This window comes from Triticum aestivum, chromosome 3B (genome assembly GCF_018294505.1).
Source record: "Triticum aestivum cultivar Chinese Spring chromosome 3B, IWGSC CS RefSeq v2.1, whole genome shotgun sequence".
Lineage (NCBI taxonomy): Eukaryota > Viridiplantae > Streptophyta > Magnoliopsida > Poales > Poaceae > Triticum > Triticum aestivum.
In genome coordinates this window covers 173186666-173201361 of record NC_057801.1, presented here as the reverse complement: position 1 = coordinate 173201361, position 14696 = coordinate 173186666, and the positions used below count along the sequence as shown (strand labels likewise).

Here is a 14696-nt window from a genome sequence, read left to right as displayed (position 1 = left end):
AGCTCCGGCGAATGGCGCTCGGCGACGACGGTTCGTGGCGGCGTCGAGGTCGGTGGAGCGCATCGGGAGGAGGCGGGGGCGGTTCCGCGCGGCGTCGAGGCGGTGGAGCGCGTCGGGAGGAGGCGGGGCGGTTCCACGCGGCGTCGAGGCGGTGGAGCGCGTCGGGAAGGAGGCGGGGCGGTTCCGCGTGGCGTCGAGGCGGTGGAGCGCGTCGGGGAGGAGGCGGGGCGGTTCCGCGCGGCGTCGAGGCGGCCGGGATGGTCGACGGGGTTGGGTTGCCGTGGGGAGGTTCATTCCCCCGATCCCGATCTGGATCGGGGAAGGGGAGAGAGATGTGGGGATCGTGGGGAGTGAGATGGGGTTAGGGTTGACCAGGGGGGTCGGGGTGGCCTAGTAGGGCGCCGGGGGTGGGCCGGCCTGGCTGGGACATGGCCTAGTTGGGCCGGGGGCTGCTGGTTCTTTCTTTTTGTTATTTTGTTTGCTTTCTTTTTATCTTTTCATAATTTTCTTTTCTGTTTCTTTTAATAATTAATTTATTTTAGTTTTTGTAAAATTTAATTTCAACACCTAAATTAGTATTTAGGAATACAACACTGCCACATTAATTTGGACAGCTAAATAAAATAGTTTAATATTTTATAATTTGAAAAAGGTATTAAATTAAATGTTTTGTTGCTGCTTTAATTACCTTAGTGCATCTAAACACTTTACAAAAATGTGGTTTCTGTATCAATATTATTTATGATTTATTTTCTACAACTTGAACATTTTAGTTTTAAAGTTTGAAAACTTTTGTTGTTTGCCTATATTTTAAATTTGAATTTGAATCGTTTTGCACTAACGCGAGTTTATCAACAGTAACCGAGGTGACGTGGCATCATTAGTAAAGGTTTACTGTAGCTTAATTATCCGGGCGTCACAGCGCCGCCCCGAGCTCCCCTGTCTTCCCCTAGGGTGCCATTGACACCGCCGTGATCTCCTCTTGCCTTTCTCCAGTTTCCCCTCTCGTTTGCTCTCGTTAGGTATTTCGCCGTGGCCGAGAACCACCATCCGCCATGGCCATTGCAGTTGTAGCCACTGAGCTCCTCGTATTGACCCCGTGGCACATGCCGCTCCTATGTGCGCCCATGCCCGAGCCTTCAGCTCTTCTTCCACGCCTGCGGGGCCACTCCCTCTCTGGCTCTCCATGCCCACGCACATGCCACACCGCGTCCGTCGCGCCCGCCGTTGCCATCACGCTCGCCACAGCCACCGCACCACTGTGCCCCGCGTGATGCACACCCTGGCTGCGCGTCACACTCTCACTGGCTGCGCTCGCCCCTCTGATGCCGCCTATCCCTTCGCTCGCCCCGCTGTCGCGCCCCTGCCTTGCGCCGCCTCCTGTCGCAGCCATCTTCTGTCGGCCGCCCCTTCAGCCATGCCGGCTGCATCTCTGCCCTCCACCGTCGGCCGCTCGCCTCGCCTGCTGCGTGCTTTTTCCTGCTGATATGCGCTGCTCTACCACTGGTACACTGTTGCGCCATGCCCTCGACACCGCCGTGGACAAACGTGGCGGAGGGATTGTCAGTGGAGTACAAGGAGGAGGTCGCGGAGAAGGTGTGGAGAGGCAAGAGATCTAGGATGGCGTCAGCTGGCTGTGGTGGAGGTGATTATGCGAGAAGGAGCCGGAGCGGAAGGAGAGGTCACAATTGGAAAGAATCACAAAAAAATCATAACCCGGAGATCTCATTCCAAAAAATGCTAATATCGATGGAGGGGTGATTTTCTTCAATAGGTGGAAAACATAGGAACTATTGGATGTTATCAAGGAAAGGTAAGAATTTAGAAAAGTTAGAATTCTGAACTGATTTCTATGCAAATGGGGTTTTATTGTTTGGTAACATGATATCGGTATCTGCCCGTTTGTGACGTGTCTGGTTAGGAAAGTTTGCAAATGTTAAGAAACTATTTATTGGGAGGAAAGTTTGTGATGTGTCTGTTGTTTGTTTCCTAAAACAAATTTCACTAATGAGAGAAATCGATTGATTTAGATAAGTTAGGAAAGTTAAATTCAAATCTATTACTTGTTTCTTAAAAATTTGTTATTTGTTTCCTAAGACAAATTGAATCAATAAAAGGAATCGATTGATACGAATAATTTAAGGAAGTTAGATCCGTGACTTGTTATACCTTAGGAAAGTCCTGGTTGTAATAAAGAGTGGAGAGAAAAATAAACCGATTGACCAGGATGGGAGGGGTGATGGGAGGAGAGACGGAAAAAAATAGCGAAAATAAACCGTGAAGACTATTCACCAACTGCTCCATTAGGAGTAGAGATTAACCATTGGACCAACTTAATATTACATCTTAAATTTGATGGTCCATGTACCCTAAAAAACTCTTTTAAATGGAAAAATTCCAAAAGTAGCAGCCCCTTTCTAATTATCGCACCGTTGTATTGTATTCTACGTGCACCGACTAATGGAGAGTCGGCGACACGTACGTACACTTGCAAGTCCGCAGTGACGCACTTAGGAGCCTATAATCGCTTGGAAGGCTTGTTGCCATGCCACCGGGTCATCTTCAACTCTGGCGCGGCCCGCCGATCGAACAGGCATAAAATTGCAAACGTTCTTGCCGCTGTATCTTGTAAGTTAGCAAATAGCAATGTTGACCAAGGCAGTGGTGTCCCTCCTCTTCCTCTTGAGCGTCTCCCGCTGCGGGACGTCGTGGCAGAGCTACGATGCGATATACAACTTCGGCGACTCCATCTCCGACACCGGCAATCTCTGCACGGGCGGCTGCCCGTCGTGGCTCACCATGGGCCAGCCGCCGTACGGAACCAGCTACTTCGGCCGCCCGACCGGACGCTGCTCCGACGGCCGCGTCGTCGTCGACTTCCTCGGTACATTCATCCATTCGATCTGTTTTGCGTGCCACCATCTCACTCGAAGTAGAAGCATCGGCATGCCAGGTAGATCATGGTTATGGCCTCTGACCTTTGGTGCTGCGCGTGCAGCTCAGTTCTTCGGTCTGCCACTGCTTCCGCCGTCCAAGAGGAACGGCACCGACTTCAGGAAAGGCGCAAACATGGCCATCATCGGCGCCACCGCCATGAACCTGGACTTCTTCCAGTCTCGCGGCCTGGGCAGCAGCATCTGGAACAACGGGCCTCTGGACACGCAAATCCAGTGGTTCCAGCAGCTCATGCCTTCCATCTGCGGCGGCGCCAGCGGTGAGTGTATATATATGCTGCGGGCCTTCGACTGAATTTTGTGAGGAATGTGCCTAAATGCGACGTGTCCATCTGCCTGTAGATTGCAGGAGCCACCTGAGCAACTCCCTGTTCATCTTGGGCGAGTTCGGGGGCAACGACTACAACGCGCCGATCTTCGGCGGCAAGAGCCTCGACGAGGTGTACACCTACGTGCCACACATCGTCAACAAGATCACAAGCGGCGTAGAGGTACACATCTTCCAGATATACCTCCTGAAAAAAAAAATTAGAGCGTCTAGCTCATCTAGATACCGTCCATATGATATGATCGTATCAACGCAGACGCTGATCGGGCTGGGCGCGGTGGACGTGGTGGTGCCGGGCGTGCTGCCGATCGGGTGCTTCCCGCTGTACCTGACCCTGTACGGGAGCTCCAACCAGAGCGACTACGACGGGGACGGCTGCCTTGAGCGCTTCAACGACCTGTCCCGCTACCACAACCAGCTGCTCAAGCAGGGAATTTGCAGCCTCCAGAGCAAGTACGCCGGCGTGAGGCTCATGTACGGCGACTTCTACACCCAGGTCACCGAGATGGTGCGTTCTCCCCGGAGCTTCGGTACGTCCGTGCGTGCGTGCATGCGATCACGCGCCGTCGCGCGCTTCTCCATGTGCCTCTTTCGGTTGATTAGCACATGTGTTTCTCGTGTTAGCAAACATCTCTAATTAGCAACATCAACAAGTTAAGCATGCACCGCCTCCTGCGAGTGGATCGACACGCACACACGTCAGTGCATGCAGGTGTCCGGCTTTGCGAGCCGGGGCGATGCTCACGGGACGGATATGGCCAACTGTACGTGTGTATCCTGCTCGACTTTTTTCCCCTGTGCGCTCAGCAGTGCTGCAAGCGGCTCCAGTGACGGTTTCAGATTTTATCCAGAAAAAAAGTCTTGCAAGGAGAAAAGGGTTATCCAGATTTGTCGGTCCAAGGTTATCTAAAGCAAAATTCTTCTTTGCGTCGGCAACTGCATCTTTTAGTAACGTTCTCCTTCTTCTTCACGACTAGCCGATAACCCAGCACGAGGAGCAGTGGCGTGTCTAGTGGCTAACTTTGGACATTTCTTAACCATCAGACCTACTGCTAATTTCATGCATCCATGAATTAGAATGCCACCAATCTTCTTAACCGGCGGTATTTATTACTGACATTACTTTATGTTCTTCAGGACTGGAATACGGCCTGACTGTTTGTTGTGGCGCGAGCGGCCAAGGGTCCTACAACTACAATAACAAAGCGAGGTGTGGCATGTCTGGCTCAAGCGCCTGCAAGGACCCTCAGAACAGCAATGCTACATGTACAAACGATTTACAGGCTTTTACAGGATGGTTAATCTTGATTGGTCAATAGGTGAGCGGGGCGGCCCACCCCCCTGAAAATCAGGGGGGAAGAGGTTTGTGATTGGTTGTTAGATGGTAGGAGCGTGTAAAAGCGTGTAAGTCTTTGTATGTCTAGCATTTTTGTCCTCAGAACTACTTGAACTGGAACGGCATCGCCTACCGTTCCATCGCGTACGGGTGGCTCACAGGGCCCTACTGTGTGCCCGCTATTCTGCATTGAGGATTGAGCTATCGATGGCTACGCATATTGGTTGACAGTGATGTATACTGTAATAAACCAATAATTCAAGGGGATGCTGCCGATCGATAATGTTTCTGATGGAGATGGAAGTTTGATATATTTGCACAGTGCACAGTGCACTCCAGATGCAAAATTAAACCGTTATGATATAACATTCAGCTTGCAGCTTCATAATTGGATTCCTTTTACGCATTTTGTATCGCAACCTCACCAAACAGACTTTTGCCACACTTTACAAATAAAGCCCAGACGGTCAAACCGATAGAAGGTGATGAGAAATCTATACAGTTACTCTTTTTTTGAGAATCATCTATACAGTTACTAAGCTCCCAGGATTTGCACGCTCCCGGTGCATCGTGGTTATTGGGGTCGGTTGTGGGCCTATTTGCTGAGCTGTGTTTCGGCTGTTAGATGTATACGGGCCTACTCAGTGCTGAGTCGTAGCGATACATGTGGCCTTTTTTTCTTGTACGCGTAAGTGTGTGTGTCTGCTCTCTTGGCGCTCCTCAATGGAGCGTTGATGGTCCAGGTTGTCAGCCTGTGATCAGGTGCGGCGGTGCGCCGCCAATCATATTGATTCCCTGTCTTTTTTCTTATTTGTGTTTTTCTTTATCGGTTCTTTGAATATATTTTTCTGTGTATTTTGTCTACTCTCTTTTTTTTTTCTTTAGGAGATTTTCTATCCATATTTTTACAAATACATGTCCACTTCATTTAAACATGCACTGAACTTTTTGTTTATACAAGTTCTACTTTTCAGATACACGTTGAACATTTTTTCAAATACCTGTTTACAACTTGATAAATGTACATTGAATATTTTTTAAATACACGGTGAACACTTAACACACATTGAACATTTTTATTCAAATACTAAGTTCAACGATTTGGAGCATACTGTTGAGTTCTGGCCGTGGGGTCACTATGGGGCCCACTTATAAGGGGGTGTGTCGCCTGTTGGCACATACATATATACTCGTAAAGTGCCATCCGGTTTTGAGAAGGTTCTAGAAGGTTTTTTTTGGTATTTTTTATTCTTTTCTATGTTTTCTCTATCTATTTTAATATATATTTTCATGTTTTCCATTTCCTTGTTCTTGTTTTTTTTCTCTTTTCACATTAAAGAAAAAATCTTGAAGTTTTTTGGAATTCATGATAAATATATCTAAAGTTTCATGAACATTATTAAAGTCTATAGAATTTCTTTAGTTTGTGAACCTTTTTCAAATTCGAGAACATTGTTTGAGATCCAAAATATTTTTAAAATTTTATTGTTTTTTAGTTTGCAAAAGTTTGGAAAAATAAATTCCTGAACACCTTTTGATTTAATGATTTTTCTTTAGATAAGTAAGTGATAATAGGTTTTACTGAACTAGAATTGGAGCGAATGGAAAAAAAAAAGAAACTGAGCGAGCGAGCGACAGCTTGATGGGCTGGCCCATAAGTGAGCGTTATATCAGCAATTTCATCATTTACTGTGGAATAGTAGCTCTCAAGAGGCTCACACAACCAACACCGACTGACACCAAGTTCGAAATGTGTAAGGACACTCCACCATGCACCGAACAGAAACGCTCTCCTCTCAAAACAAAAACCATCTTTAATAGCAGGACAACAAAATAAGCAAGAAAAACCAGCAGCGCAACACAGATATCTAGATGAAAAAACAACATCGGAACGTAACTAAAATCCAAACCAATGCAGATAAACCAGAACAAAACAACCGACTGCAATAATATGCTAAAGAAGAAGAAGAAAAAAGTTAATCCTACGGGTGGAAAACGGTGCAGCAAAGCGCATGGTAGCTTCTAGTCCTGCTACAAAGTAGGTCAAAATAAAAACAACATCCGACCAAGTAGCGAGAATGCCACCAACTCAAAAGTGGAGCAAGAGTACATGAGAAGCCACACCCAAAATAGGCAACCCAACACTAGCGACCAGGAACGAAACCGCGCCTCCTTACGAAACTGTCGGCCGCCTGCCCTCTTACTCAGGGCCACAAAATGTTTTTTGCAGAACACAAGCAAGCATTTTTTTTCCAAAGCACATGCAGAACACAAAACAAGCATTCTTCCGAAGCACATGCAGAACACAAAACAAGCATTCTTTCCAAAGCACATGCAGAACACGATACTCTATCACGTGTGCTTTTGCAGAACACAAATAAGATTCTTTCCAAAGCACATGCATGTTTTCTTTTTACTACCAAATATATCCATGCGTTGCAATGGGAGAAAAACTATCAGATTATGCAGGTGTGGTATATATAAAAAAAGTATGTATCAAATGCCAGGATGAGAGAAATGTCATTTCACAAACTATGTTTGAGTGAGGTCATGATAAGATATTTTTAAAGTCATTTCCAAAACTAAAAATGTGATGGTCTCATCACGATTTGATTTTCTAAGGCGCCACAACGAAATACTTTTTGACTGAGCAAACAACATTGATGGACCCTGCCTAAGCTAACTGATGAATGATGTGTCTCGCCTTGACCTAGCGTAGCGGTATTTACCATAACCAGTAAAGTGGTACCAGAATAAACATAGTTGTGTATGAAGGCAAAATAGAGACATTTATATAGCTTAATAAAATTAACCCATAGAAAGTTGTGTTAATTTTTTTCAGCTCAGCATTGTACGAAACATGGAAACCTTTTACCCGATGTGGGGACTAAATAAATCATTAAACGACCTCTACAGATCCTCTAATAAAACCTCTACGTAAGCGAAGGTTTATTTTGTTCATTATTAATACTCCCTCCGTCCAGAAATACTTGTCATCAAAATAAATAAAAAGAGATGTATCTAGACGTATTTTAGTTCTAGATACATCCTTTTTATATGACAAGTATTTTCGGACGGAGGGAGTAGATCTGTTTTAATTTCTGTGAATATTTTCTAAAATTTCATGTACATTTGTTTCAAATCCCCAAATATGTTTTGAATACTCGATTATTTTTAAAAATCATGAACATTTTTTATTTCATAAACATTTATTTTAAATCATAAATATTTTATAATATGCGAACAAGTTTTGAAATCATGAACATTTTATGATTTTCTGAATGTTTTTTGAATTCACAAATAGTTTCTGATTTCTAAAAAAAGAATCACAATTTTTTGAAATTTGGGACTTTTGAAAATCCCAAGTTAATTTATTTTTTTGAAATGAAAGGTAGAATATGTTCTACCTTATATATTTCAAAACAGGCCGTAGCCCGGAGACCGTAGGTCCATTACATGAAGCTTATGTTCTGCACCAAGGTGCATAGGCCATAAGCTGCCCATCGAACAGAAACAGAGGAGGGAAGGAGAAAAAAGGAGTGGAAGAACAGGCACAACTACATTATGCTTGTAAACTATGCAACCAAAGCAGGACTACCTATTTGTGGTCCGGGCTCCTTGCCCGATGGCTCCATAGCTTGAGAAGATTTGATGCGTACAACCGTGCATACGTTGGAGACCAGATTTTACCGTTGAACGCCCTATCATTCCGGGCATGCCAAAGAGTGACAGCAGCAGCAGCGACAAGGACATTCCAAGCAGCTGATGAAGGCCAACGTGGTTGCGACACTTGCATAAACTCCAGGAGATTAGCAGAACGTGAAGCAAAACTCTCCAAACCGAACCTGTCCTAGAGTGTAGCAGCGAGAGAGAATCTCGAGATGATATGATCGATGGACTCGCGGGCCGGGCAGAGATCACAGTCAGCATGGGAGATCATCGAGGTCCAGTTCTTCTTGATCATGTTATCCCTCGTGTTCAGACGCCCCCAAAAAGCTAACCATAAGAAGATGGTACTTAAGTGGAATAAGAGGGTCCCAAACCCACATGCTGAAACGACCGTCCACCCCCGAAAGGTGAGTAGGTGATAGAAATACGAAGTGCTCAAGACCTTGATGTAGATGGATGAAGAACGGTTGTCTCGGTTGTGAGATACAGGCTGAATGCCCAGCAGGAAGGAGCGCAGATGGTGGAGCTCTTGGGTAGCAGACCTTGTGAGGTTTGGGTGCAACTGAACATCCAAGACACCATCAACAGAGAGCTTTGAAGACACCGAGCAGTGACTATCCTTAGCAAAGGTGTAAAGAGTCGGCAGCACATGGAAGAGTCGCCCGACATCTAACCATTTGTCATGCCAAAAGGAGAGATGGCATCCATTGCCTAGAGAGCCTCTGGATGCATAGAGAACCATGGGAATGAAGCATTTGAAACCCTTCCATATAGGCGTATCTCTACTGTTAACTCCAGAGCCCATGCGACCACTGCAGTATTGTGCAGCAAACCACTGGAAACAAGGGATATCAGAGGGCTGCAGAACCTTGGCCGCAAACTTGCACAACAGAGCTTGACTGTGAGCAGCCACATCACGCACACCTAACCCACCAGAACACCGCAGCATAATCACGTACTCCCATGCCACCAAGCATTGGCCACCCCGTACGCTGTTCTTGCCCTGCCGGAAGAATGCTCGAAAAAGGTTGTTCAGTTTTGTAAGAGACTCCTTGGGCCAAGGGAAGCATGTCATATAGTAGCTTGGAATGGCAGCCAGGACAAAGTTCAGCAGCGTGAGCCGACCACCACAGGATAAAACAGTAGCTAACCAACCTGACAGTCGCTTGTCAACCTTGTGGATTACCGGCAGCAGCATGCCATGCGTGATCTTATGCAAAGATAAGGGTAACCCGAGGTAAGTGCATGGGAAGGAAGAAACCGGGCAGCCGAACAGAGCAGCAATCTCAGATGCGGCGCCAGCGTCCAGTCCAATAGGAACCAAAGTGCTCTTGTCAAAGTTTATGTGCAGACCGGTAAAATCTGTGAATGTTGCCAGGATATCCCGGATAACAATGGCCTGATGTATGCTGCCCTGGAAGAGAAGCAAGGTGTCGTCGGCGTACTGCAGCACCGGAAACAACCTGTCAGAGCCTAAAGGGTGAACCAAGCTCCCTGCCTCAAACGCAACACAGCACATACGTTGCAGCACATCAGCCACCAAGATGAACAAATAAGGGGACAACGAATCGCCCTGCCTGAACCCTCTCTTGGAGACGATCGGGTCCCCAAGCTCACCATTGACCATGACCATAGAGCTGGAGGTGTGCAGGAGAGAAGAAACCCAGCCAATCCATCTCCGGGGGAAGCCCCCTGCTTCCATAATGCTGGAAATGCATGCCCAACTAACACTGTCGAAAGCCTTCCTGAAGTCCAACTTCAGAACAATCATAGGCAAGTGTCTCTTATGAGCACTCTGAATCATATCGGCTGCCATGGCAAAGTTTTCCATAATAGACCTGCCCTTAGCAAAGCCAGACTGCAATGGGTGAATCAACTCAGGCATCTGACGCTGCAACCTACGGGTGAGAACCTTGCTTGCTAGCTTCGGCACGCTGTGGACCATAGAAATAGGCCGGTAGTCACGTATGTCAAGAGGCGTTTCCTTCTTTGGCAAAAGAGTGATGAAAGCCATGTTAATACCACAGAGGTCCACCCGGTTGTGATACAAGTCTGAGAAGAAGCGCTGCAAGTCGACCTTGAGGATGCTGTGGAAGGAGTTATAGATCTCATTTTTGAATCCATCCGGACCCGGGCTGCGGCTGTTAGGAGAGTGATTAATTGCTTCCAGGATTTCAGCCCAAGAGAACTCATGATCCAGACAGGACAGATCCATATGATCACAGAGGGAGTGAAGCTGAACCGTTGGCAGCGACGGGGAAGGCTGGCCCAAGATACCTGCATAGTAACTAGTGGCAAGTTGTAGCTTGAGCTGTTCATCATAATACTCAACTCCCTCGTGAACCAAAACCCTGATCTTATTACGCCTGGCGTGACAGTTGGCAGCAGCATGGAAAAACTTGTTGCTCTCATCACCAGACACGCACCATCTTAACTTAGCGCGCCTGCGCCACATAGCTGTCTGCCATAAGATAAGCTGCTCAGCCTTGGCAGACACAAAGCCCCGTAGCACCACCTCAAGCGTAGAGAGCATGCGTCTCTCTTCCACTGCATTCAATAATCAACCACCAACTTGTTGTTGCTGATGAGCAGAACCAGACCAGGGCAATTACGCTTCCACTCGCACAGCCCCGCACGGACGCACCTCATCTTTGAAACTAATAAGAGAAGCAGCAGAGTGGAATGGCCTGGTACCCTTGGACCAGCCCGTAGAAATGATCTTCCTCGTGTCCTCCATGACCAGCCAATGGTTCTCCATACAGAACAGCTTGCTCTTCCCTGTCCCAGAACCAAACTGAACCAGAATCGGGATATGATCCAATGTAACAGCGGGCACAGCCGAAGCAGTTGTCTGAATAAAACCCAGGAGCCATTCTGTGTTCACCAAAACCCTGTCCAGGCGAACCAGGGTGGGACAGCCACGCTTGTTCGACCAGGTGAACTGCCTATTGCTGATATCTACTTCATCCAGCCCATGCTCCCGAATCCATCCATTAAACAACTCCATCATAGACCAGTTGATACGACCACGAGACTTCTCATGCTCAGAACAGTACATGTTAAAGTCTCCCACAAGCATCCAAGGCTCTGAAACCGTGCCGACCGCAGAGCTAACCGTATCGAGGAAGAGAGAGCGTTCATGATCATGACAGGGGGCATACACATTCGTAAGCAAGAACAACTCCTGGCTAGCAGCAGAGACCAGCCGCATGGTGATATGAAACCTGTGCGCAGCCACAAGCTGACCAGAAACAGCAGCAGAATCCCAGGCCACCAAGAGACCCACGGATGAACCAGCGGATGGGACGAACACATGATCATTAAGATAAGCTGGAAGGAAGGCACCCATTTTCCTCGTAGAAATAGAGTCCAGTTTGGTTTCCTGCAAACAAACCACACTAGGACAACAAGAGGTTATCGCGTTACGAACTAAAGAACACTTGTCCTCATCTCCGAGGCCTCTAACATTCCAATCAAGTAGTTTCATTGATAAACAAGCAATACAGCAGCTCGCAGGCGAGGAGAACATGATTGGAAACAAACTTCCAAAGGCAGGGGAGCCTAAAGCTCACTAAACATGCATAGGAAAGCGCCTGAACGGCGGAAAGCAGAAAGCAAGTGCAGAACAGTCTGAAGAAGAAATGCAGATAGCCTGGCATGGGTGGAACATGCAAACTACCACAACTACATGCAGCTAAAGAAGAAATCGGTAGGAGTACATGGCAGAGAGGCCTTAATGGCCGAGCAAGAGCCAACCTAGTCCTACACATCATGGACATAGCCGTCACCCACAGAAGAAGCAGAGGATACGTCGATCGGAAAAGACCTTGCAGCCCCAACGGCAGCAGCCGCATCATCCTGGGCTAGAGCGTGGGAGAGGATGGCATCAGCGTTGAGATCGTAGCATTTAGCCAGCTGCTTGAGCTTGCCCCTTGTCAGAGGCCTCGGGGTGGCGGAGAGGGGGAGCTCCAGGAGTTCAGCAACCACCGAAGCCTTGGACTTCTTGCGGCGTCCGCCAGGAGAAGCAAAGCGCCTCCCGGTAGCAGAGCCAGAGCTGGAAGAGGAGCCCGCAGCTCTGGCCTTCCTCTTGGAATCCCGCTCGACGGATCCCACCCACTCCCCATCATAGAGCCTGAGAATCCTGGCGCTGCGGCGCAGAGAAGGGGGGAGCGCAGCGGCCGACCGGCTTGACCCGGCATCCCACGCGCCATCCTGCGCGAACGGCAGCAGACCGTAGGTGGCCGGAGCTAGAGCACAACCGGCGAAGGGTGGAGGCGTGGCCATCAGATCCAGGGGCACCTCCTCCAAGGCAGGAGCCAGCCGCGACGAGCCAGCCGCCGCGGGGCTTGGATCCAGCAGCTGCAGCGTAGGCAGGGAGGGGAGCAGGTCACCTACGCCGCGCTCGAGAGGCGGCACTCGGCCGCTGCAGAAGGCCGCCGCCACCTGAGAGGGAAGCAACGCACACGCCCCGTGCCTGAGATCCATGGCCACTACTGGAGATAAATGACCGCAAGGCAACAGGCCATCACCGTTAGGGGGGAGATGCTTGATGGGCTGGGAGCAGATGGCCCGAGCGGCAAGAACCATGTGGGCCTGGACACGGGCCTGGGCGGAGTAGTAGGCGTCCCCTGGCAGGAACGCAGCCTCCCCAAAAGAGAGGAGCGGGCCCACAGCAGGCAAAAGCCCAGCAGGCACCACTGGCTTGGGCGGGTGCCGGCTCTCCACAGCAGGCAGCAGAGACAGGGTACGAGCACAAGCCCTGTCGTCGCCCGCTTCCGGCCAGAACTTGAACAACAAGGAACGGCAGCTCTCCCGCGCTAGCAGATCGAAGCGCAGGTCGAAGGACGGAAAGTAGCCATCATCCACCGTGACCGCACGCACTGGTATAACCCTAGCAGCAGTACAACAGTGACTGAGCTCGAGCTTGAAGGAGAACGCCATGGATTCTGGGTCGAAGCAGACGATGACACGAGGCTTGTGGGTATCCACCGCAAGCAAAACAGAGCGAAGGCAATCGCGGTGCTCATCTTCAAGCGCGATCAGCTCGGCCGTGGGGAGGTAGAAGGGGGCGCACTTGACGAGCTTGGGCTTGACGGAGAGCTGCAACATGGCCATGAGGTCGCCGGGGATGGCGATGAGCGGGTAGAGGAAGGCCCGATAAGCACGGGTGGCCATGCCGTCCTTGTCAGCCGACGGCCCAGCGACAGCGCAAGCCCCCCGTGCCAGTGTGTGGCCTTTGCGTGGAAGCGTGCGCGGCAAGGCACCACCCCCTCCAAAGCCCGAGTCGCCGTCATCGCCGCCACGCATCCCAAGCAGGGGCTGCGGCGGTGCTGAAGGAGCGCCAAGGGAGTGGGCCATGTCCCAAACTTCATTGATGAGAACATCGGCATACGCACCAGCGCCATCCACCCGGTGGAAAGCGAGATGGTGCGAAATGTGCTGGAGAGCTTCAACCTTGACCAGCATGAAGATGCTCAAGAACTCGTTGCCATAAAGGCAGGCATGCTCCACCCGCAGGATGCTGGCGAAGCCCGCGACGAACGCCGCAACGCCCCGCCTGTTCCAGAGCTCCAGAGGAAGCTTCTCCAGCGAGAGGTTAACGGCATGCTTGAAGGAAAAGGAGAAGGCATTGTTCCCCTCATTGTGCGGCAGGATACACACGATACGGGAACCAAAATACAGCGGGCTAGCCCGTAGGGCTGCCACCTGCTCCTCCTCGCGCTGGAACACGACGAAGACGGTGCCCACCGCAGAGCCTGCGAAGCGCACGACAGAGATACCCATCCGCTGCAGGAAGACCCGCTTGAGCCAAGGGAGAAAGTTGGGCCGGGGCAGGGAGATGTTAACAAGATAGACTAGGGTGTTTTGGCCAGGAACCATGGGGTAGTGAACGTCGAGCGAGGTGGGGCAGCCGCAAACCACGGGCTCCATAGGAGCGACGAGAAAGGACGGCGAGGAGCTGGCGCGCGGAGAGGGCAAGGCTAGCAAGAGAGGGGAGGGGCTAAGGCTGGATGGCACAGGGCGGGGGTAGACGGGGAGTCTTAGAAGCCTGGGAGGGAGGCCTAGGGCTAGGGCTCAGGAAACGCAAAGGGCATTAAAAGCTAAGGTGGCCAACCTTTCTACAGAGCCAACAAACGGCTGGATCTCTACAATCCTGCATGCGATGGCTATACGCGAGGCATCGGAAACAGCGAAGGTGGAGGTGTCTTGGCTTAGCAAATCGGAAAAGGCGATTTGGCGCAGATGAGCATGCAGCTACAGGTGACGGGGCATAACCCGAGACCAGAGCATCCCTGAAGGACGCCGGACGAGCGCTAGCGCACGTAGGGACATCAGGGCCCTGGCTGTGTGGCAGAGAGGGACGGGGGGATCAGCGGGGGGAGGGGGAAAAAGCAAGGCAGACGATTGG

The 14696-nt window shown here is 49.8% G+C and overlaps 1 protein-coding gene across 2 annotated transcripts; it reads left to right on the top strand.

Moving 5' to 3' along the window:
• The first annotated feature begins 2566 nt into the window (after window positions 1-2566).
• Window positions 2567-4907, top strand: LOC123065153 (GDSL esterase/lipase At5g45910-like). Of its 2 annotated transcripts, none has more exons than XM_044488507.1 (5): window positions 2567-2884; window positions 2999-3214; window positions 3297-3445; window positions 3539-3790; window positions 4420-4907. In XM_044488507.1, the coding sequence occupies exons 1-5, from the start codon at window positions 2647-2649 to the stop codon at window positions 4435-4437; spliced, it is 873 nt and encodes a 290-aa protein (XP_044344442.1). In that variant the 5' UTR covers window positions 2567-2646; the 3' UTR covers window positions 4438-4907. The 2 variants fall into 2 exon arrangements, with proteins under 2 accessions (XP_044344442.1, XP_044344441.1); XM_044488506.1 differs by having other exon boundaries at window positions 3539-3812.
• Window positions 4908-14696: the final 9789 nt, after the last annotated feature.

Bases quoted from the DNA above. Each gene is read 5' to 3' on its own strand.
- LOC123065153 (XM_044488506.1), top strand. From the start codon at position 2,647: ATGTTGACCAAGGCAGTGGTGTCCCTCCTCTTCCTCTTGAGCGTCTCC. The intron at 3,446-3,538 runs GTACACATCTTC...GTATCAACGCAG, and splicing joins AGATCACAAGCGGCGTAGAG to ACGCTGATCGGGCTGGGCGC. The intron at 3,813-4,419 runs GTACGTCCGTGC...TATGTTCTTCAG, and splicing joins GCGTTCTCCCCGGAGCTTCG to GACTGGAATACGGCCTGACT.